This window comes from Lampetra fluviatilis, chromosome 6, assembly GCF_964198595.1.
Source record: "Lampetra fluviatilis chromosome 6, kcLamFluv1.1, whole genome shotgun sequence".
In the NCBI taxonomy this organism is placed as follows: domain Eukaryota; kingdom Metazoa; phylum Chordata; class Hyperoartia; order Petromyzontiformes; family Petromyzontidae; genus Lampetra; species Lampetra fluviatilis.
The window spans coordinates 5,318,777-5,343,439 of NC_136280.1; the positions used below are offsets into that span (position 1 = coordinate 5,318,777).

At 42.2% G+C, this 24,663-nt stretch overlaps 1 protein-coding gene across 1 annotated transcript in view; it reads left to right on the forward strand.

Moving 5' to 3' along the window:
* The first annotated feature begins 3,943 nt into the window (after positions 1 to 3,943).
* Positions 3,944 to 24,663, forward strand: part of GLT1D1 (glycosyltransferase 1 domain containing 1) — a 66,009-nt gene continuing 45,289 nt past the window's right edge. The window contains exons 1-5 of the mRNA XM_078857577.1: positions 3,944 to 4,298; positions 8,242 to 8,390; positions 10,750 to 10,855; positions 14,346 to 14,397; positions 17,812 to 17,848. Of these exons, the coding sequence (XP_078713703.1) occupies positions 4,231 to 4,298; positions 8,242 to 8,390; positions 10,750 to 10,855; positions 14,346 to 14,397; positions 17,812 to 17,848 (412 nt within the window). The 5' untranslated portion in view covers positions 3,944 to 4,230. The remainder of the gene's footprint in view (positions 4,299 to 8,241; positions 8,391 to 10,749; positions 10,856 to 14,345; positions 14,398 to 17,811; positions 17,849 to 24,663) is intronic.

Consider the following 24,663-nt stretch of genomic DNA (forward strand, 5'->3'; position numbering starts at 1 on the left):
CGCGTCTCCTTCCTTCTTGGCTTTGTTTTCTTACTATTCTTGGTTCTTTCGGTAAAGTCATCACGTAGAAGGGAAATAATAAAATAATAAAAATAAAAACATAATAAAATAATTCTCACGACGTTTCGGCCACAACGCAAGCAGCCGTCCTGCGTTGTGGCCGAAACGTCGTGAGAATTATTTTATTATGTTTTATTTTTATTATTTTATTATTTCCCTTCTACGTGATGACTTTACCGAAAGAACCAAGAAGATGAATCCCTGCAGTCACGAAAGCTTTAAATCGAAACATAAAAATTTATTATTTTTATTATTTCCCTTCTACGTGACTTTACCGAAAGAACCAAGAAGATGAATCGCTGCAGTCACGAAAGCTTTAAATCGAAACATAAAAATGTATTATTTTTATTATTTCCCTTCTACGTGACTTTACCGAAAGAACCAAGAAGATGAATCCCTGCAGTCACGAAAACTTTAAATCGAAATTTTATAATGTTTTCTTTTTATTATTTTATTATTTCCCTTCTACGTGACTTTACCGAAAAATAATAAAATAATATAACAATATATTTTATTATGTTTTATTTTTATTATTTTATTATTTCCCTTCTACGTGATGACTTTACCGAAAGAACCAAGAAGATGAATCCCTGCAGTCACGAAAGAAGCTTTAAATCGAAATGTTTTCTTACTTTTGAGAAAGTCGCGAGACGTCTCGCATCGTGGCCGCAACGTGTAGCAAAAGACAAAAAAAAACACCCACGCGTTCAATCAGTTGATCTCCATGCGAATGAGTCATCCTTTGGCCAAGCGTAGTCTTATTCTACTACTGTATGGTCAAGGCATGACTCGTCCCCGTGATGAACAACTCAGAACGTCGAATTCACGTCCACATCTACGGCTTCTGTGTACGTGTTACGGTGTTATTGACATGTTTGTTGAGGTTTTTTTTATAGTCGTCTACAGCGTGGTCCAGATGTCTTGTGATCCCAATAAATTGACGCCATCACATGGTTTTCACTTCGCATATTAATTTCCGTTTTGAAAAAAAAGTTAAGTTTTGCAGCATTAAATGGTGGGGGGGCGGGTCACGAGACATCTGGACCACCCCTGTCCATGGCCAGCTTCCGTGATAACGGAATTACCCTTGACCGTGGCAAGCAGCCTCAAAAAGACTCATCTATGTATATTAAATCTTTCATCGCCTCCATGTGCTAGGGGGAATAACTTTTCGCTCGGTAAACCTTTGAAGGTGCAATAGCATTGGCCTTTAGCCGTCGTGCGCGTGCCCGCGTGTCGCGGTTTCCACTCCGGTTTTTACGACTGCCCACGTGGCGTATTTAATCACGCCGCTGGATGTCAAAGATCATTTGCATGGGGGGGGGGGGAGACCACGATGTGCCGGAATTACGGTTCGAATTTGCGGAGGTTTGAAGATTTACCCGAAAATGACTCAATTGGCGTAGTACTCTCTATAGAGTAATCATCGCAACCGCCCCCCCCCATCACACCCTGCTCCAATAAACTTGGCAATACCCTCCTTGAACAAAAAAGAGTCAGTGACGCTTTGATGGGTCACTTTCACGGAAGAGGAATTGTGCGGCAGTGGGACACATGCCGTGTGGTTTCACGGTGACGGAATTTACAGCACGGGACACACACAACCAGATACCGTGCCTGGAATCAAAACATGTTAAGGTAAGCAATGTGTTTAAACAGTTGTGTCATAAATGAACACCATTTCATTGATGTGCATATGGGCGCATTGTTATTGGGATTATGTTACCGTGGAATAGGATTGTATATCACGACTAACTTGCTTGCGGCCATATACACATTGTTACAGCATGTTTCCCACTGACAATCCTTTTTTGTACAATGCCTTTGATACAGGATACAGGAGGGTCAAATATATTGGAGGACAAAGGTTACTAATGCACTATCATGAGTCATCGGCAGCCCTGTTCTCTTGTTTAGGGCAGGTGATGACCGGGTCGAGAGCTGAAGACTTTTCCTTTGACTGTTCAGATCATGTGGAGTGGTTAATCACTCCAGACACTCTCGTTCACTATTATGATTGCAAAAACGAAATGTGAACTCGAAAGAAAAAAAGTTAACTGAATGGACTGAAACACACAGCCACAATCGTGCAAATATAAAAAAAAACAACGGGTAAACTATCGTGTAAATATTATAGTTTAATAATAAGTACACTACGTGCAAATCTCTGTTTCCCGTTCTATCTCCATTCGCGGCACAAGATGTCTTTTGGCGTCCGTTGGTCTAACACCGTTTGAGACGAGGCTCAAAAGAAAGCTGTCTCTGGTGTGGACCAATCAGTTTCAAGGACAATGCCTTTATTATCAGAGTACGTTTTTTGTTTGCATTCTAACCACAAGCATTGTGGTTAATGCAGACGTGATTCCTTGCTAACATCTTAACACCTGTTTTGTTGGCAGAAAAAAGGGACAAAACATATTATCAAGCAACGGAAACTGTCTTAAATCACCGTGTCCAGCAACACCCAGCAATTATAATTTGGTGGTGACGCAATTGGAGTGGCGACTCCCACCTCTTCCAAGTCGCCTGGCCGACGTGGAAGAGGAGGCCAAATACATTCGAGAGGGGTTCCATAGAGTCCAGAGTTCTTTTACGTGGAGGGGTTCCCACCAGCAGTAGCATGGATTGTCCATGGCTGGTGATATTAATATATTACAGTAGGGGCCGTCCATAAATGACGTCATGCGATTTTGGACGATTTTTGACCCCCCCCCCTCGTCACACGGCGTCACAAAAAGTCAGTCACCCCCCCCTCAAATATGACGTCACAAAGCTCTGCCCCACCCCCCAAATAAAACATGCTTCAAATCGCTTTAAACTATTGTCATTGTAGTGCGTATTTAATGTGGCGCTGCACTCTGATGTTGTAGGAGAAAACATTTATTAAAAAGTCGATTTAATTAAGTAGAACGTGTTGTTTATATTTATTTAAAGTTGCGAATTTTTATGTGACGTCACATTTCTCAACCACCCCCCCCCCCATCGTCACACATCGTCACAAATGTCTGACCCCCCCCCCCCCAGGTGCGTGAAGTCATTTATGGACGGCCCCGTAGCTGATAACATATCTATTTTTGTTCTTCTAAATCTTGTAGTTTCGAACGGATTTGGGAGGGCGGTCACCCAGCAGTGGATCTATCATGACTCGTGATCAGGACTAATTTCTGTATGGAATTGTAAAGTAAAAGTTGGACATGCGTCTCATGATCTGTTGTGTGTGTGTGTGCGAGGTCATAACACATTCCTGCGGAGGGAGCTGGTAGGAACGTTGGGTTGCTCGGTCAATGGCCAGGGTCAACGGCGGCGTGGTGTATTCCGCAAATATGCCCGACTGTGAGGGCGGGCACAAGCCGGCGTGAGTAGGTGAAACGTTAAGTTTTATAAGGGCACCACGGGGTGACCAGCCCCTCCCCACCCAGCCCCACCCCACCCAGCCCCACCCAGCACCTCCCCACCCTCCCCACCCAGCCCCTCCCCACCCTCCCCTCCCCACCCAGCCACACCCTCCCCACCCAGCCCCTCCCTTCACGACGGACGGACACAATAATCCCCTGTGGGCTGGTGTAACCAGGAGGTTCCTACAAGTATAACTTACATCCTCATAAACATTTACTAACTTGCGTCTTACTTTCCGGCGCGCCTTATAATCCGTTTTTTTATTATAATCAAGTGTTAAGTTTCTCATGATTTAATCTATTTCGGATGACAAAAACCCAGCAAACAGCAGCAGCAACTTGCTGATGATACGAACCCACACACACACACTCCCCTTTGCATTGGGCAAAATGATGATGGCTCACAGCAACGAGAAGCAAAAAAAAACCCCAACTCTATCCCCTCCCTCTTCTTACCTTTGCCCCCTGGCCCATGGAAACACGTCACGGGCAAGCCACAAGCGCATGTGCGCCACTGTACAAGAAGCGCGGGATGAGGAAGAGAGGCGAGAAAGAGAGAACGAGAGAGACACGGAGTGGCTACCGGTTCTCGTCGTTTGTGCCCGAGGGTTGTTTTGTGACACGCGTTGCAAATTCCGCGTCTACCCTAGGCGTCGTCACGTTCGAGCCGCACACATTTGCGGCAGATGCTCGCATGCTTCGTGCGTAGGAACAGGGGTCGTGTGCGCGTGCCTCTTCTTCCCTTCCCCCCCGTCTCCTCTCATTCGTATCGACAATGAAAGTGCTTTTACTGGCACCCACCTCAGTGGCGTCGGGAAACGCGACGACTGCGGAACGCATACGGTTCGTGTGCAAGCCTTGTTCGCCCCGATGCACAGAGAGTTACGGAGTAGCGTGGGGTCCGGGGGGAGAGTTGTGGTGGGATTTGTTTTCTTTGCAAAGGGTTGAAACGCCCCTGAGATGTGCGGGGAAGAGGGGACGCACGTTCGGGACTAGGCATAGGAGCGAGTTGGTGGGGGGGGGGGTGCACGGGAGGGTATTATCCAGGATGGCCCAAAAGTCAGGACACTGGGTTTTATTTTATTTAATTGTATTTCCTTTAACGTGTCAATTAACATTAATGGACGCATTCTCTTTAGAATGTTTGACTATTTTTTGTTAAAAGATTTTAGGTGGCATCGTTGAGAATTCATCAATTCTGTTTTTGTCTCAATTCATTCGGGGGGTTCTTGGCCGAGTTTTGTAAAACGACGGATTTGAGGTGACCCCCCACAGGAAGGATGCAAGTAGATAACGATAATTGGTTAAATATTAACTTTTTAAAAAATGCAGTCTAAAACAAGTAAATGAAGTTACCCTGCGTGACCTGACTTGCGGTTCCACCATTATTAATGTCCAATCACCTTCCCTCTCAACTCCACACCCCCATATCCTAAAGTCCCCGCAGTATTGAGTACGTTTAAAAAAAAAGTGGCGAGTTTCATTTACATCTCGTGACAGAAATGCTTAATAACAGAAATTCGATCTCCTGTAGTGGCAGTTGAGCCAAATCGGCACGTTGCTTAGATCACCCCGCGTCTGTCCACCCAGCAGTGCGGTTAATCCATTGGTGGCATCTCAAGTGTGTGCCTTCTCCCCTTCGTCAAAGTTGCCTGGTCAGCTTGGAAGAGTAGACCAAAATTCCGATAAGGGGCCGTCCATAAATGACGTCACGCACTTAGGGGGGGGGGGAGGGGGGTCAGAGATTTGGGACGAGGGAGGGGGGTTGAGAAATTTGACGTCACATCAAAAAATGCGCAACTTCAAATACATATTTAAATTTATTTGTTATAACAACACTAATTTGTATTCATTTTTATTATTAACTATTTGATTATTTAAATCTACTAAGGTCATCTTTCATTTATTCCATGAAGGAGCATTTTGCTTCTCCATGGGAGAATGGAGAAGCATACATTTTGTAAAATTTTTGAATGATTGTTATTAAACATTTAGATTCGAATCATTCTACCAGGGCTTTTCATTCTGTGAAATGAATATGTGATTGTTATAATTGTACTCTCCATTTTGCTTCGTGTTACTACAAAGTTTAAAGTATTTTTTTATTGTTATAATTACTTTCAATATTTTATAATTATAAGAGAATTTCAATATAATATCAACATCTGCAGTTTTAGTTAAACGTTGAATATTTTCAAGTGAATTTTATGTGAAATTTTTACTTTCCAACGCCTCCCTTTTTCTCCTACAACATCAGAGTGCAGCGCCACATTAAATACGCACTACAATGACAATAGTTTAAAGTGATTTGAAGCATGTTTTATTTTCAAAATGGAAATATGTTTTTTGGGGGGGGGGGGGGTAGTGCTTTGTGACGTCATATTTGAGGGGGGTCTGACTTTTTGTGACGCCGTGTGACGAGGGAGGAGGGGGGGTAAACAATCGGTCAAAATCGCGTGACGTCATTTATGGACGCCCCCCCCCCCGCCAGAGGAATGTGGATTTCCCACTATCGGCACAGGGCCATTAAACAAATATGAGTATCACCACGTTTGAAATATTCGTTGATGGTACGTACAGTCACACGTTTATAAACATGCGACAAACATACACACTGATCAAGTCATAGCAATTAAGCAGCATATGAAAAAATATGAAGAGGTTTTACCCTTTCTGGCAAGATGTTCAAACACCAAATAGAAGCCTTTTGCAAGGAATCCGGTTAAACAGTATCCCTTCGTCTGGGTGTGATTTTTAAAAACAAACAAGCCAACCCTTTTCAGAAACATCGACAGTATTAACCTTTTAAAAAAAAACCTACATATCTTGAGGTCGGAAACATTAACCATTACGGAGATGCAACGCATTAAATCGTACAAATTGGCCACGTGCGTTATCTGTTTTGCGTATTAGTGCAGTAATGTCATTCAACGTCTTATCAATTATGCATCAAACTACTGGACATCTGTGAAACAGAGCGTTAGAGCTCATCGGATTCCTCCAGTATAAATAAATATTCAGATTCTGAGAGCAAGAGGCCATCTCATGTCCACTGCTGTTAATGCCACCAAAATCCTCTCCGTATCACTTGCGCAACTGTTTCATAATCCGCACCCAACCTCTAAAATCTGCGCTTAAGACCCACTATCTTGTTTTAGGTCTTATCTTTGGTCAATGACATCTGGGTACCACTGCACTGCATGTCACGGTAACCTGACATCCTCTGTACTGAACACGTGTCCCTACCATCGCAAACTGCTTTTTGCGATTACATCTAACAATGCTTTATCAGTTTTTGTCTTCTGAGCTTGCAAGCTGCTATCTGTGACTCCGCAGGTGAGGAGTCTTAAATCACTATAACCCATTGCCTCCACGTTTACTCACTACCTAAACACACATGATCCTTTCCTGCCTCCATATTCAGATGTTTTATTGATCCCTGTGTTGAGATGCAACAATCACTTTCGACACCACTGATACTGACTTGGTATCAGGAACGCCTAATCATCCATTGGCCATCCACATTACCTACCTCTGCTAACACTGCAATGTTCCATCCAAGGTCATGGCTATCAAACATAGGTTATCCACGTAACATGCATGCCTCCGAATGTGCAAATGACCTTCACTTTTGGATATTCTGATAGTACACCATCCTTGCTTTTAGTCAGAACCTATTGGGAGTGAAAGTGTACAATTGTAGCGTCAAGCTACACATGCATGTAAAGCAATGTTACAAACACATGCCACCATCCCTAAATGACTGCATTGCAAAAAAGAAACAAGCCAACTTTTTAGATGGCTTGCTTTGGCGGAAATTGGCCAGCTGACTGGACACGGAAAATATTTTTGGGCAGTTTGACGCTCTAGAAACTCGAGGCATTAAATGTTCTTTTTTACGAAATATATATGTGTTTGGAAAAATCTTACGTATCGTATACTATTTATTTTTCACCGCTGCAGCAGCAGAAGCCATATGCGTTTGACGAATGAAAGCCTCCCAACAAGTCATCACCACTCCTCACAGCCTCATCGTGCAACAACCCATTTCGTCCCCGGACATAAGCCGACACCCATTGCTCCATCTCCACGGGTTGCAGCCTCACGTGTTATCTCCTTTGGCTGCCACTCTGTCGTCAGTCTCGCCATGTGCCCTGCCAAAGCTCACTTTTACGAACAGTAAATGTCTCTAATTTGTGTTTGTCCTTCTGATCTATTTCTTCTTCAGTCTCTCAATGTAATTCCAAGCATGCACCGTTGCACGCTGTATGCACTTTTCAGATTGTGTTCCATTTTACGTATATCCTATCCATCATGGCAGGTAATACGCACTCATTAAACGCGTTCTCCTTTCGGAACACTGGTATGTTGCTTTTCATTATCGAGTTAGATTTTTTCGAAAGGCACTACACCCCGCTCTCGCATACCTCCTTCATTTTGATCCTGGTTCACCTTTGGTAATAGTTCTAGGTATACAGTGCATACGATACAGTAACAGAACAGCTACAGGATCCCAGGTCACCTGGTGCGTTGTGACCCCCATTTGCTCATCGGAGCATCTCCTATATCTTGCGTATTTTAAAGCAAAAGTTGAGATGCGCCCTATAATTTAGTTGGTGTGTGACACCTGGCGCACACTTGCAAGTGCATCCTATGTTCCAGAGCATGTTACTATAATCTGTAGAAAATTATAAAATGTGTTCAAACTTCACGCGACGCTTAAAATTGTTTTTCGCCGGACAAATATTTGTAAGTCATGTTTTTTTTTCCTTCTTATAACAACCAGACATTACCTCCTGACAAGTGGACACAAGTGCCTGTTGGAAAACAGCAGATGTTTCTCCGAGCCGAAGGACGTTTGTCAATTCATCAGCGTAAATGGAATTTCAGCGGTAATTGCGCTCCACCTGTACAAGGCTGGCCGGCTCCTTGTGGGTAAGGTCCTCGTTTTAATCTCTCAACATGAGGCTACGTTTACGCCGGACTAATTAGGCAAATGCATCGTCATCTCCATCGCCGCCCATTGCCTATCAACCGCTTGGATGAAGGCCCTTCCCGCACTGTCGTCACCTCTCATGGTCCTGCGCTGCGAATATCTGCCTGCTGCGCATGAGCCAATCCCCATCTCTCCGTGTTCGGGGACGTCGTCCTCTTTCCCACGTTCCCACCTTTGGCTAGCCATCCTATCTCCTGGGTTGACCATCGGCGGTTGTACCCCCGAAATGATGAAACCCTGTCCAAGCCGACATTAAAGCAAACTCTGAAAAATAACTTAGAATATCCTGAAGCGTTAAAAGCACTTGGGACCTTAACCAAACGTTAGTTGATTATGGAACGTATCATTTTACTGAAACTACAATTTACAGTCCTTTACAGTAATAATTTGTGGGTCCGTTATTTATATTAAAATAAATTGATCAAATTCCCCCCCCCCATCCCTAACAGTACGGTAGAGTATAAGTACAGGTTAAGTGCCATTATTATAATTTGTGCGGGATAAATGTATGAATTTGCCGAAAATGAATCGCACTCACACGCTCAGCGCTGGAGCTTTCAATATTGAAGGGATTTCACCGTGCTGAAACGATTGATGCTCCATGACACGGGGCAATGTGTGCAGATTGGCACACATTGCCATACATTAAATGCCCCTTGATAATAAACACGGTGGAATCCCGCCCCCTCGTCTGAAACAATCCGAGGCTCCTCATCACACAGGAAAGCAAATTTGTGGATGAGACGAGTTTTTTTGCTTTATTACAAATTAACGCCACTTATCTGCGACCTGTCCGCTGTATTCACAGATACCAGGATAATTTTACCGCACAACTGTAAACTAAATGTTTTTTGTGCAATCACATTGTAGCATATTCCCTGTGAAAACGTTTAGCAAACCACTCGATTTGTTCTTGCACCACTGCAACAAGGAGTCAATTATTGCACGAGGCAATTGTTTGCGATGCAGTTGCGCATGATTACGTTGGGTTTCTGATTTCGCAATTTAGCACGATCCCAAGACTATCTTATCCAATTATTGAGCTCGTCATGTGACCACATAGTATTTACGTGTGATTGTGTGTATAGGTTTGTGTATGTGTGATTTGTGGAGTGGTGACAGCGATTAATGGCATACGGGCAACATCAAAAACAGTGTTGCATGAAACAGTGTTAAGCCTCCCTTAGGTCGACTCTGCTTTAAATGAACACCTTATGTCGTGTGTAAACATCAGGACTGGGAAGACAAAGGCGGCCGCGCATAGTGTTAGCCACCCACCCTTTAGTGTGCTCTCCCGGCCTTCTTCAAAGGTGCTCGCTAACAACGCTCGCCTCAACAGTCTTATTGAAGGCTATACGGGGGACCTTTGTCTTTCTGTGTGTATACATAGTACAGCTATGTGTGGATTTTATTTCCCCGACTTGCATTATTCTTTGCAGAAGTGTTGCACTCGGTTGCATCCTGCCGTAACATGGTATTCACTTTTAATGATTACTTGCGATTTGATGTATCACAATGTACCACAATCCGATTACACCCCACATCATTTGTACTGAAATTGCATCGTGTATCTAGACCTTTTGATTTTCATTTCGTTGCCAGCCTACGTGTGTCCATGTCAACGTCTGTCACCTGCCCTCCGCAAATCCTGCATGCATGCATCTCACCTGTTGCAATGTTATCTTCCAAAGTACATCTGCAATGTTCTATTCAGAAATGTCACTTTGCTTACCATAAGCTCCTCCTCGTCATGCACCTGTACGCAAAGACCAGAAACCTGCTTCTTAAAATACACATCTTGGACTTATACCAGAACACAATCCCCACTCCTGTCTCTAATACCCAGCACCGTTACAGATTTCCTACCTCTTCAAATGTGGATTATGTAAATTTTCGGAAAACCTGCTCCGCTCAAGCAGTGGATCCATATTTCTTGACCAAACTCCCCGTACCGTGTACATTAATACAAACATTAAAAAATGCTCCGATCATCGTTTGAGTTACTTATTCACTTGAGCAACACGAGATATTACACATCGTTGCTGTAACAGATGCCTTTAATGCCTATTTGTACTCAATGGGTAAACTATTGGTGTGAATTGAGATGATCAATATCATTTGTGTAATTACACATTTTGCAGTGTTTTTTATGCCTTAAAATAGCATTTAAAAGAAATATGGTTTGCTAGAAATGCAGATACGAATTTATTGGAATGAGCACACACCGATTCCCAAACTCAGCACTGTTGGTGGAGAAAGTGAAACATATTTATTACAGTGATGTGTATTCTGTGACAGGATGCGGTGTGCCTTACGGCGTGGTCTTTGGTGGAACGGACGTGAATGAGGACGTGAAAAATGAGCACAAGCTTTCCGTGATGACAGCAGTGGCCCAGAACGCCAGGTATGGTAACGTTCTCCCAAACCCTTGGGGCCAAAGGTGGTGATGGCTCTTTGTTGTGGTGGTGGTTTTTAAATTTAGACCTCGTGGACAAAAAAAATGTCCCAGCATGTCCCGTCACCCTACGTATAGTGCAGCGCTAACAGGGTTTTGGGTTCTTGTTATGATTCCGCTGTTTGCCCAGGGAAAGCCTCGCCGAGTCTCAAGATTATTTGTGAGGAGGGTTCCTGCCAATTTTTTTTTGCTGTGGGGGTGATGATCACTACGTGCATTCAAATTGAGAAATTTGCAAGGAATCTTTAAAATGTGTCAAATTCCGGCCCATGACCCTGGCACACAATGACCAACCCTTGCGAATGACGTCACGGGATCTTTAACGTCCACGTCGAAGCCATGTCACCGCCCTTTAACCTCCTTACTATTGACTTTAGTTTTCACACTGCACGAGAGGCAAATTACTTGACCTGGAAGTAATTAAAACCCACACTCTGACCCTGCCCTATTAGCGAAAGCATTTCCCCGGGTGTAACATTTGGTTGCCCAAATTTGAAATATTTTTTTTACAAGCATTGGTTTGTAAAATGCCAACTTTATAGGCCTTCTTAGAACACCGTTAGAGTTTACATCAGTCCCTCCTGTCTTTATTATTTGGTGCTGTCTTTCTGCTTGTCGGTGGTTCCTCGCGCCTCCGATTCATTCAAGGTCTTGTAGAGCGAGCGAACGCTGTGCACGTCACAAGTTGAAATTATCATCATACATGCAGTGTAATTGAATTCAAGAGTCTACCAATGTTCACCAAATGGCTTGTGTAAATGAAGATGATTGGGTGGCTTGGGATCCCCAATACATGATGATTCACAAAATACTGACTTAAAAGATGTTTTACGTCATCCCATTTCCCCACGCGAAGTCAATTGATTTTGAAATGTTCCCTTTATAGGTACCATTATAATTTCTTTTGTATTTGAGTTCGAAAGTGGGTTTGGCAAATTAACAATGAGGGTTTATTTATTGTGAGGTTGTAAGCCCCTTTCATGGGATGACCTTTTAGATGCAATGATAATAGCCTTGAAGATTTGTTTACTTCCAAAATATAGTGTTATTCAATGAAAAAATATGTCTCACTTTGTTACCTTTATATGTAAGCAGGGATCCTCAATACATGATGGTTCAAAAGATTGACTTTTAAGACATGTTCTACGTCATACCATTTCCCATAAGCAGTTCCGTATAGCAAGAGCGGATATGTAGCTGAATGGTTGGAAATTAAGCAAGCAATGTACTATGTTGAACTTCTTTCGCGCCATACGTAGGCAACCGTGATAACTGGCGGCTTGTGGCCCAAATCTTTGGTGGTGGTGGTGGTGGTGGTAGTGGTGGTGGTGGATGGGGGACAGCCACAGAGGGGGTGGGGGTGCCAGCACCGTAGAAATGTGTGGGGCGGGGAGGAAGAGGCATGAAATGTCAGCTGTGACTCTGTAACCAACAATGACGAAGTGTCATCGACGGGAACACATTTTGGTACACCCCCTTGTGGGATCGATCTCCTTCAGCCCACACCTCCTAGGTTGGAGTGCTTTTTTTAAAGGGGGAAAAAATGAAGTTAATCATGAAAAGATAAATACCAGTGTGCTTAAACTTTAATGCATTTAATCAGTGCGTATTACCCGCGATAAAATATGTATCAGAAGCGTGTAATTTGACGAAGAAAATGGAACGCAAGCTGAGAATCACACAGAACATGGAGATATCCCTGCTTATTGCATTTTCACCGTTGCACCATAAGTGGCACATTGCATCTCATCTGATCCATACAAGGGTTACTTTGACACAGATGCTTTCGAGTGCCAGGTTGTTGTTGCCAGCTGTTGGCAGTATTCTCATCAATAAGTAGATTTATTTTTCGCGTGCGTTTTTAATTCGAGCAAGTGCTTCGGATTCGGTTGAGAATTTGGAAAGTCAGTCAAAATTCAAATTCAAATAGATTTGGCTCCAAGAAATAGCATCCGGTTCGAAATATTCACAGTGTCCTATTTTTCGTTGCACACTACAACGACCGTACAAGAGTCGGTTCGAACAGATGCACAGACCGGCCGTGCACAGCAGGTCAAAGTTAGGACAAACATTGACAGTTGCAACCATTCTGTCATTTACATATTAATATGGCTATCTGGAGGCATATTTAAAGTTCAGATTTATACAGTCACTTCAATCTGAAAAAAAAAACTTTTATTCATGTAATGTTTTCTCTTTTACTGTATGTGCCTGTAGTGTGTGTTCAATAGTAAATTTCTTGGCAGTGATGTTTGCATCACGAAAGATGCTATTAAGTCCCCTTAACTTTAATCTGTACCAGGTACTATTGAACCCTTTCCCGTTAAGATGACGTACGTGTTAAGATGACGTACGTGCTTTTTTTTAATTCAAGCAAGTGCTTCAGTTTTCCTTCCGGATCCGTTTCGATGATGCACACCAGAACGAAATCGGAAGAAATTGTAAAATAAAAGAACTTTATCGGTAATGAGGCTCCCAAAAAGCCATGCGGCAGGGCGTGTGCCAGAGTTTGGCGCCAGCTATCACAGAGTGTGGTCGTGTTGCTACAGTTCTCTGCGGTGAGTACGATGTCTTTAAAAACAATGGCGCTACGCCTCTCGAAATAAAATTGCCACCGAACCGCTTGCACATTCCGAGATTCAGTAGTGAACGGGACACCCACCCTGCAACTTGCAGTCATTTCGTAATGGGGACGGGTTAAAGTTATTATGATACACGTGCAGCCCTATGCTCGCTTGCTCGCTCACACTTCTGCTGGTGGAAGGACCGTGGTAAAGAGGGAACTAACTCTCTCCTGAAGCCCTCTCGGCATGGCATTGAGCTGCTGAACATATATTCTAGATTTGAAGCTTTCGTGACTGCAAGGATTCATACTCTTTGGTTTTTTCGGTAAAGTCACGTAGGTAAAATTTTTTAATTAAATAAATGAAAACAACTAAATTAAATCACGACGTTTCGGGCGCAACACAAGCGTCCTTCTTCAGGTGGGGACAACGTAGCGAAAGCACAACCGCTTAAGTGTGTCTTACACAACCGCTTAAGTGTGTCATACACAACCGCTTAAGTGTGTCGTACACACTTTAAGCGGTTGTGCTTTTGCTACGTTGTCCCCACCTGAACAAGGACGCTTGTGTTGCGCCCGAAACGTCGTGATTTAATTTAGTTGTTTTCATTTATTTTTTTATTATTTTTTTTACCTCCTAAACATATTGTCGTACATGAGAATAGAGACACATTTGAGGGGAGCACTAGAGGGTGATTTGGCCTAATCTTCCATGGTAATTGTTTTGTATCTGCAGTTCTAATGATGTCTTCTGTTTTGTATGATTGAACCGAAATTATTTTTTCGCAATAACTTATTGCAATTTTTGTCATGCACTTCAAATTTGGACTTGATGTCTTGTACATTTCTTGTTTGATGTGATTTATGATGCTGCAGGTTCCTGGTGGCTTTTACAGAGGAACTCAAATGCATCGCAGAACATTTATGGGTAAGTCTATCCAGCCGCAGCTTTAATATCACTTGACATTTTTGTTACATACAGTATTGAATTGCAGGTAGGTTTTGTATGGGCAACACAAAGTACAAGGTGTTTCTCCAGAAATAGATTGCAGCAGTGACGCTGTTCAAAATGTAAGTGGTATATTAACTTGCTAAATTGCAGATTGTGATAGCCAAAGACCCGTGTCACCCACGTTATTATATATTTAACATTTGAATGCACCTTACGCCATACAATGAGCATGCACCATCAAGCAAACTCCACTCATCCTCGCTGTGGCTTTTGGCAAGCCGTCAAACAAAAACGGCCACACTGCATCGCTTGCTTTCAGATGTGCGTTTGTAGCCATTTGGAATTCTCTTCTGATATGAGGAAAGCACTCGAGTTGTGCAATTTTAAACTTCTTTTCCACCGTACGTAGCCAAACCATGCTTTTTGGAGATGTGATTGAAAATCTAGATTGAAAACCCATTTCTTTCGAACTGCTTTTCGTGTTTAGTTTGTTGTCCTTCCCCCTGCGTCTCTGATTAGTACGGTTGGCTACGTACTATGCGAAAGAAGTTCAACATACAGACATATAAATGCTTGATTTAGTCATGTGAATATTCACCTCCCTCTGCCCTGAATTTAATTTTTTGTTTATGAGTCACAATCCAACTCAAGAAACTCTCCATTTTTTATTATGCCGGATGGCTGGTTCAACTATTCTCTGTTGTATTTTCTGCCTGGCTTGTATTGTCTTGCTCTGTTTCTCACCTGCTCCGTATGTCTCTTTTGTACTGTCTTGTTTTTTTACTGCCAGTCCAGTCTGGCCCATTCTCTTCTGCCATCTCATTTGAAATATCTCGTTTATTGTTCCATTTCATTTGGTGCAATTCTATCCATCAGTGTAATTCCAAACATGCAACCTCCTCGTTTCTTTCAGACGTTCTCAGCTTTTGTGCCATATTCTTTGCCACTATCCATATTTTTAACCATACTTCGGAACATTGGTACGTTGCATTTATTCTAGATTTGAAGCTTTCGTGACTGCAAGGATTCATACTCTTAGTTCTTTCGGTAAAGTCACGTAGGTAAAAAATGAAATTAAAATTAATAAAAAATAAAATAATAAAATCACGACGTTTCGGAGGCAACACAAGTCTCCGTCATCAGGCCCACGACGTTTCGGAGGCAACACAAGTCTCCGTCATCAGGCCCACCTGATGACGGAGACTTGTGTTGCCTCCGAAACGTCGTGATTTTATTATTTTATTTTTTATTAATTTTAATTTCATTTTTTACCTACGTGACTTTACCAAAAGAACTAAGAGTACGTTGCATTTACTTTAAGTTCATTTTTCCAAAATCATTCCAACCAGTTCTATTTAAAAATGTTGATCCTGATCTATGCTCAGTAACTGCCCTAGATGCACACATGCTAATCTGTATTCCAGTTGTGCATCTCCGACATATCTTCATTCATTTAGCGAACTGGTTGTTTTGATGATGTCCACAGTGATACAATTTGGTATAATGGAGCTATGCCATTCCAATCTAGCAAGAATCCATCATAACTCCTGCAAATGGGCTGTTACATGGCAATGTTATTGAAATGGTGCAAAGCTGTTCTCCATCTGTACATGTTTATTCATATTGTATGAATTATTTATTTTGTTTTTAATTAGTCTTGTCTTGCAAACGGGTGTATTTTATCGCATTCGCATAAGCTTAAATTACACGTGATTATTTCTAAAGTGGCGGCACAGATAACCCGGTGGCCTGGGTGCCCTAACTCATACATTCAATCCATCGGTCATCCCATTTAAGGAATAATTAAACGCGGCTGCTTAAAGCAAGTGTGTGTGTGTGTGTTTTGGTGGATCCCACCTATATGCCGTAGTACAGCGGTTAGCGCACTGCGTTACAAATCCGGCGACCCGAGTTTGATTCCCGCGCACGGCCAACACCGGTGACGATTATCTAAATGGGACCTGAGCCTCCCTTAGGTCCACTCAGCCTCAAATGAGTACCTGGTGCGGTGCGTAACCATCACTTATAGGGAGACAAGGTGGCCAGACGTGATGCTGGTCACTCGCCCTCCTCGTGTGCCGTGCCGGCTTTCACAGGTGCTGCTACTCGCTGACAGCACTTGCCACAAAAGTCTGTTAAGGCTACAGGGGGGATCTTTACCTTGGATCCCACTGTAAATGTTGCTCAACTGCGAGGTTGTCCTTGTAATGATCACATCACTTGAGCATTTGTGGGAATGCAGTCACGCACGTCAATAGTGTTGTGCAACATGCATTAGGGAAGACATTGGGACCTTTCGATTAGCAGTAAACTTATATGGGTGCCCAAATAATTGTCATTAATGTAATAAAGGACTCTCTCTCAGATGTCGATCTCCGTTGTCCTTTATTGGGTTCGTAGAATCTCCGTACCACGGCGTCTCGCTCAGGCCCGCGTCCCGCTCGACGACCTCTCCACAGCCCTCGGCTGCTCCGTTGTGCAGTCTCCCTTCTGCTCCAATATGCAGTCTTACTGCTGCCCCGTCAGGCAATCCTTGCAGCCACACCGCTGCCCCGCTCTCTAGCGTCACTGCTGCCCCTTTCACAGCTAGCCTCTCACTGCCCCGTTAGCTCTCTTCGCCTGACACTGATGGCCATCGGTGTCGACGTCTCCCACCGCGTGGCGACCGCGCCACACTCTCCGTCTTGCCCAGCGTGGCCTCCTCCTGTTTCACTCCGTCTCAACTCCCCTTTCCCCTTCCGGTTCTCTCCCTAAATCCTCTCCCCCACGTGACCCTAACTCCACCCACTCCCCACATGACCCAGACTCCACCCCCCCTCAATCCTTGCTCGCATTACATTAATGACTAACGGAATCACCCTGGCATCACCAATTGACACACCATTTGCATTTGTATAATGAAGGATATTTGTTTTAAAGAAATGTATAAACTAAGGACAATTTTACTGCGATGCATCTGGCAATGTTTAACCTAGTTCCTTGATGCTTCCTGGAAAGGCATTTCTTCAACTCTCACATAGTATTCCTGTTAGTGGCATAAAATACATATCTATTGTATTATCTATCCTTGATCAACGAGTTTACAGATATAGAATAATAAAAATAAAACATAATAAATTGAGAATTGTTTTATTATGTTTTATTTTTATTATTTTATTTCTTCCCTTCTACGTGACTTTACCGAAAGAACCAAGAAGGTGAATCCCTGCAGTCACGAAAGCTTTAAATCGAAATTTTACAGACATACTTTAGCCATAAACATGATTGCAAAAAAAATGTATAGGCACTGCTTAAATTAAGTATTTATGGGTGACATTTTCATCAAAACAGGTTTTAAATGTACGTGAGTAATTTATACTTTTTGCTGTTGTGTCTGTTATTGTTTTGCAGCCGTGCACCAAGGGAAGAGTCTACATCCAACCGCAAGGTTAGTGGGTTGAAAAATGTGCCAGTTAGTGTGCAAACTTGGGTTTTAAGAAACTCGAATGTCATCAAATATTGTCCAGGATTAGCTAATGAGGTTTTTATTATATTAGGGCAGTCATTAAATGTTTGACTTGTCACTTTCATTTAGCTTTAAGTGAACATTACTTGAGCCTTGTATTCAATTTTGACAGTTTAAAACTTGCAACAACAACAAATTTCACGGCTGCAGCGCCGATTTGCAATTTATTTATTAATTTCTATTGTTATACAAAATGAAAACTCATCCTTTGGCAAAAGACATTCCCACACAATGTACAATTAATGTCTCGTTGGGATGAACTGTTGGCTCGGTGTATTATATTGCCACGGCAGTGTTCCGAGGCCCCACCGTTGAGATACAGGGTTCGAGTATGGACAGTCATTTGTGATTAAATATCACCCTGTAGTGATTCTAGATTTTAAGCTTTCGTGACTGCAAGGATTCATATTCTTAGGTTTTTTTTCGGTAAAGTCACGTAGGTAAAACATTAAAATTAATAAAAGTAAAATAAAATAAAAAATCACGACGTTTCGGAGGCAACACAAGCTTCCGTCTTCAGGTGGAACCGTCACAGCCACGACAGCTGTACGTGACTTTACCGAAAAAACATAAGAATATGAACCCTGTAGTGGATTCATTATAATACATAACGAATTTTTTTTTTGTTCCTGGGTAGTAGTTGTTATTTCTAATTTCTTATGCCTCAAAAGTACAGAAAATGGCTATTATTCCCCACAAAAATGGCTATTATTTTCCACATCTCATATATAGTCTATACCAATGACTGCACACAAAAACGCCATCATTTTTTTATTCGGTTTTTTTTGTCATTCAGCTCGGAGGACTGAACACTTCCTGTTTAATTTCTCTGCCAAGGAAAACTATTTGCAGGAAAATTAAAGATTGTGTCCTTGGTATAAATAGAGGCCTTTTGAAGGGAAGTTGCAGGCGTACTTCTCTGATGTCATCTTTCAGGGTTGTTCTCTTAACCCTGCCTTGCAGTAAACATTTTGAAGGGGCTTTTGTTGTTGTCGTCTTGTGGATGTGACACAAATGAATATATTTAGTAGGGTGAGGGGGGGGGGGAGCCTTTTGTATGAGAATCACATTTCTGTGTTTGACATAAGCACCACGCGGCCGTGCTTAGAAAGTAAAACAGTGAATTTAAGAATGTGTAGTTAATACGAGGAAGTACTCGCACAAATCAAAACGTATTTGGCACGTCCAGATAACAAACTCGGTTTCATTTGTAACGATGTACAGTTTTTCATCCGTGTACTTTCAGGAAAGAAATAACGCTTCATGTTTTCATACGTTTGATGTGTCAAACATATGGAATTGTAGTTGGTGTTGTTGTTGGCAAGTGCCACACAATTTAATGTTTCCTGTTGCATCTACTTTTTAAGTAAAATTCTTAAAGCATTTTTGCGTATATTTTCTAGTTATTTTAACAATTTTCTTTAATGCATTTCATGCAAAATATTAGGCGATCTTTGATCACATACCTCTACATTTAAACATTATTTGGTGATGCTGCGTTGGCAGTGGTGCACAAGCACAATTTACAACAACAAAAATCACATTCATCAACAGCACTGCGTCGCTTTAAGGGGCCGTCCATAAATGACGTCACGCACCTAGGGGGGGGGGGGTCAGACATTTGTGACGATGTGTGACGAGGGGGGGGGTGATAAATGGAACGTCACATCAAAATGCGCAACTTTTAATAAATATAGACCACACGTTTTACTTAATTAAATAGACTTTTTGATCAATGTTTTCTCCTACAACATCAGAGTGCAGAGGCACATTAAATACGCACTATATAGTTTAAAGCGATTTGAAGCATGTTTTTTTTTGGGGGGGGGGGGTGCAGAGCTGTGTGACGTCTTATTTTAGGGGGGGGTCTGACTTTTTGTGATGCCATGTGACGAGGGGGGGGGGGTCAAAAATCGTCCAAAATCACGTGACGTCATTTATGGACGGCCCCTAAACTGTAATAGGCATTTAACCAAACATGCTGCATATCATTTGCACTCGACTAGGTTGTGAACCAATTTTTCTTCGATGTATAAACCATAAAGGTTCGTGACAAATGCACAAACACCTGTAGAGGCTTCGGAACAAAAACATTTGTTAAACGTCCTTTTGCTTTTCTTTCGCACAGCATTTACGACGCGTTTCTAACTGAGAAGGCAAATGCATTTTTAAATCCTTTATATTAAGTTCACTTGCTTGCTTGCGCGCTTACGACCGTGCAAATCTTTCGGTCGTTTTTTAACCCACTTCCCGTGATCCAATCGAGCTGACATTTTGCACACAGACTCGTTGTGCGTGACAATTTATTTTCGTGAAATTTTTTTTCCAAAATTTTACACTTTTAGGAAAAAATAAATTATATTTAATTACCAATTGCTTAATGGTGGCAGGCAATCATCTGACCTATAGGTGGCAGCCATCTCAAGCCAGAGGACGAGAGGACTCTAGCCGCCACGCATATAAAGGATTTATAGTGAAAAACTTTGTTTTTACGGGTTAATTTTTTCAAGCTGAGGTATTCTGAGGTTGCATTGTCAATGCAACAAAAACAAGAAAGGGGTTTGCCTAATATCCAATGGTCCATCTGTTCGTATTTGTAAGTGAAAGCAATTTTTGTTAAAATCTTGATGGGTAAAAAAAGATTCGGTTTAATAACGAGGTTGCATTTTGTTTTCGTCAAATGCTTCATTCTCACTCAGCACCAGCATCGCACCACTTATCGGGTGGTTATCGGCCACATCACTGAGACTTGGGCAAAGTGACGAGCCCGCTGGTTTTAGACGTGCCCCCAAGACGATGTGACTGGAGGTATTCAACAAAGTTGTCTCCAAGGAATCTACCAGTCTCCACACAATGTTATAGCATTTACAGCTTCGGCTGCCATCTGTCCTGGTTCTCCAAGGATGTCAGCTTTTTTTTTAAGAAAACCATCTTGGGAAATCTGCAAGTCTTCCCAGGATATTGAAATTCCGGGGTTTTTTTTCTGTCATTTGCATAATACAAATGCACTACTCAAGACAATGCATTTCAGAATATGTATTAACACTGGAGTAATCTGATGAGCTATGAAGCTCTTTTTCACAGATTCCAGCAGGTCAGAACGTTACAACAAACAATACCAAGCACGATAAGAGTGCAAAGTATAGGAAAAGGTAAACAAATGTCTTAATCAACTAAGCTCCATATTTTTGTTCATCTTACCAGGAAAAAACCCACTGAGATATTTAGCTTTTTTCAGAAGCCACCTGGCCACATATGTTAGCTCGACGAAGTTGCTGATCACGTGCAAATGTATACCAGTATTATTCCTCTTCTTCTTACCATGATGTGTCTGGGTTTCTTTGTAACTCAGAGGTGGCAACCCCTTTATACAGATCAGTGGTGGTATAGGGTAGGCAGTTGCTAAAGGCCAAAAACTGGGGCCACTCAAAAAAATGCTTTCACAATTCCATCCCCCCCACCATCATGTTATTTTCAGAGATGCTTTCCCCCACCTCACTTTATGCCCAGGGCATGAGTAAACCCAGAAACTGAGCCTCTGGGTGAAGCAGTACATCTGATGAATTTTGATATACGTGTGAGCTTGTGAAGTATCACATATATATATTACGCTTTGGGCATCGAGATGTTAACTACCTCGCCTGGTATGCAGGAGGTCGTGGGTTCGAGCCCGACCCTGACACCCGTATATATTTGGAGTTTGCATGTTATCCCTATGGCCGGGTGGATTTTTCTCTGGGTCCTCTGGTTTTTCCCCTCCACATTTAGAAACACGTGTTTAGTATATTTGACTGCTATAAATATCAACATAAGCCACTTCGTTCAGCTATCATATGTGGCCAGGTCGCTTCTGAAAAAATCTATATAGCTCAGTGGGCCTTACACCGGATGAAAAAAAAACTTAGGATGCCAGATCACCAAAAGTGCGATGTAATTCTTCGGTAGCATTTGACATGTATTTGAAATTTAAATGTGTTTATGCATGTTTTACTTTTGAACAAGTTGTTTGAGTCTTGGTGTCGCTTTAAGATGTTCTGTGTTCATATTTAGTTTGTTGCGGTTGCACCGACTTAAGAGCCGCATGGCTCACAAGGGCTGTACCTAATAAATGAAACTTGAAAACTTGAAACTTATGGGAAAACAAAAATGTTAGAATTGTTAAATCAAAGTTGTTCATCTAGCGAGCGACGTTCGTCCACGTATCTTTTTTAGGGCTCCACAAAATTGTAGCGTGTAATCAACAACAGTGTCAGCGAATCTCTCCTTCTTCTCTGTACTCTGTAAAAGGGACATTTACATATAACGTGAACCGAACATATAGACACATTTTCTGTTTCAAGGCAGTGTTAATGATGTGTTTTTTTAAATATATTGTCTTAGTTTAATATTAAAAAAAAGTATGCCATTAATTACCAACAACAAAACAATCACCAGTATTTTTTATTGACAGATAAATGTTGAGAGTATCTAACACATTATTATTGATGGTAATTTAATTCTCGTCGCTGTGTTTTGTCTCGTTGTTGTGACTCGTGCGAGCATTTTCATAATATTATGTAAATGGAATGGGCCGAACATTCCGATGTAGGACCGTCCTGAATAGAACATTTGCATAGAAGAAAAAATGGCATTGATAATATTTCAGCATTTCTACTCTACATCCTCTCACTTCTAACATTGAACGAGCTAAAGGTTCTGAACCCATTTAGACCTCAACATTTCAGCGACGTTCACAATGTATAGCGGCCATTTGTTGGCTCACGACACTTAATTTTGGATAAACTATGAAACGACGCTTTGCGAATATTATCACAACAAAACCTTCGTAAATGTTTTTCTTTTCGCATGGATGGCTCCTAAAACATAATTAGTGTCAACAATACATATTTAACTCAGCCTGACCTCTATTGTTTGCTTGCACATTTACTCATTTAAAAAAATAGTTGTCCCAAACAGTGGTGACGTTGAATTACTGCTTTCTTTAGTCTGTGTAAGGCGATCCAGAGAAAGTCATTACAAGAACCTTCCACAGTCATTGGTAGGCCTTTTACTGGAACTAATAGCACAATTACGCCAAAATCTATTTCCAATTTGGGCAGCAGCATGACCTTTAATGCTTAATTGCCTCTCCTCCTGTGTTGGTTAATGCTGGGTTCAAGTGGCCCGTTCTGCGCAGTAATACATATAAAAATGTAGCAGACCGGTCATGCCTTTCCTTTCAAATTTGTTGCCCAAACTTATTGCGGCCAAAATCCTAGTGGCCTGCCATCAATTGTGCATGAAAGTCAAACTTTTTTGAGAGCACCGTTACACTGCGGTGAACACTTTATCACTTTATGAAGCTTCATCATTGGCACGCAAAGTGGTTTTTTGTTTTTTAGCCAGCGAACTAGATCGCACTACGCGGTGTGCGTATCGTGTGCATCGCCAGTGGAAATCACCGCAAAAAAATCTTGTGGAGTGAAAAGAGGTAGCGTGATGACGCGTACGTAATGAGCGGATTGCACGAAGAATGACACGTAAATACCGAAGGCCCCCCTCCATGAACGCGGTTGACTCTATCCAAATTTCAAGACCACATTTTGCAACAATCGCGTTTCAGTGAAGCCAACGCAGGGTACATTTTTCCGTAATTACACTCCACTCTGGATTAACTTCCCTTCGGCCAACCATACACACGCGATCGGACAGAAACACACGCTGGTTAATTCCTTCTTAGCCGGGAGAGCGCACTGATATTTCTGTGATTAAAGCACTCGCACACCCCGTGCGTCTTGCCTCACTCCCTCTGGCACCCTACAACCCCGTCCTCTCCTTCGCTCTCTTCCTCTCGAGTCTACCCCGCAGCCAATATGAATTGTTTTTAAAAATGATAAATTGGCTGCAAATGTTGCTTATCCACACGAGGGTCATCCCTATTAGCGTAGATAATGGAGGGGCCCCCCCTTTGTAGTGGGATCACGTAGGAGCCGTGTGCATCTTGTTGGTACTGGATGGTTGATTAAGGATGCCGGCTCACGTGGTTTTTGACTGCAGGGTTTTTTGGAACGATATCATATAAGGTGGGGACGATGGGCTACGTTTAAAGGAAGTTGGCGGAAATGTTTGCAATTTCTAGCTCCAGCCGATGCATAATTTATCACGCTACTTTTGGATGCATTTAAAATGAATAATAGTAAACATAAATGCGTAACTCTTTTTGTCATGCTTTCACTGTGCAGGCTGTAAGAGTTTAACTGTGTGACTTTCTGAGAGTACTGCTCTGTGGCCGTTGCGATTCGCAACAACACTGTTGGGTAAAGTGATTTTGTCTCTACTAAAAATTTTTTTTACATCAGCCACAAACTCTCGACTGGCTTTGACATCCACTCTCTCATCGGTAGAGTCAGCTTTGCTCGAAACAATGCCGGTGAACTGTCAGATGGTTATGGACAAGGACACCATCCGTTAGATATTGGGTCATAGTTCAATGCAATACTTTACAACGACGCAGAATATAAGTAACGATGTAATTACTAAATGCATTTCTTATTATATTTACTATTTCTGTACATTGCTATAAAAGGCGGTTTCACGCATCAAGGTCCTCTGGCCCTTTCTCCATCTTAACCTATTGCCATTTGACTTCACCAGTGATCCCTCTCATTGAAAAACGGAACCTCCCGTTATCATTGTTCACGTCATTTTTAAGAACGTGTAGTTTTTTTGCTATCATACACACATTTTTGACACGCTTG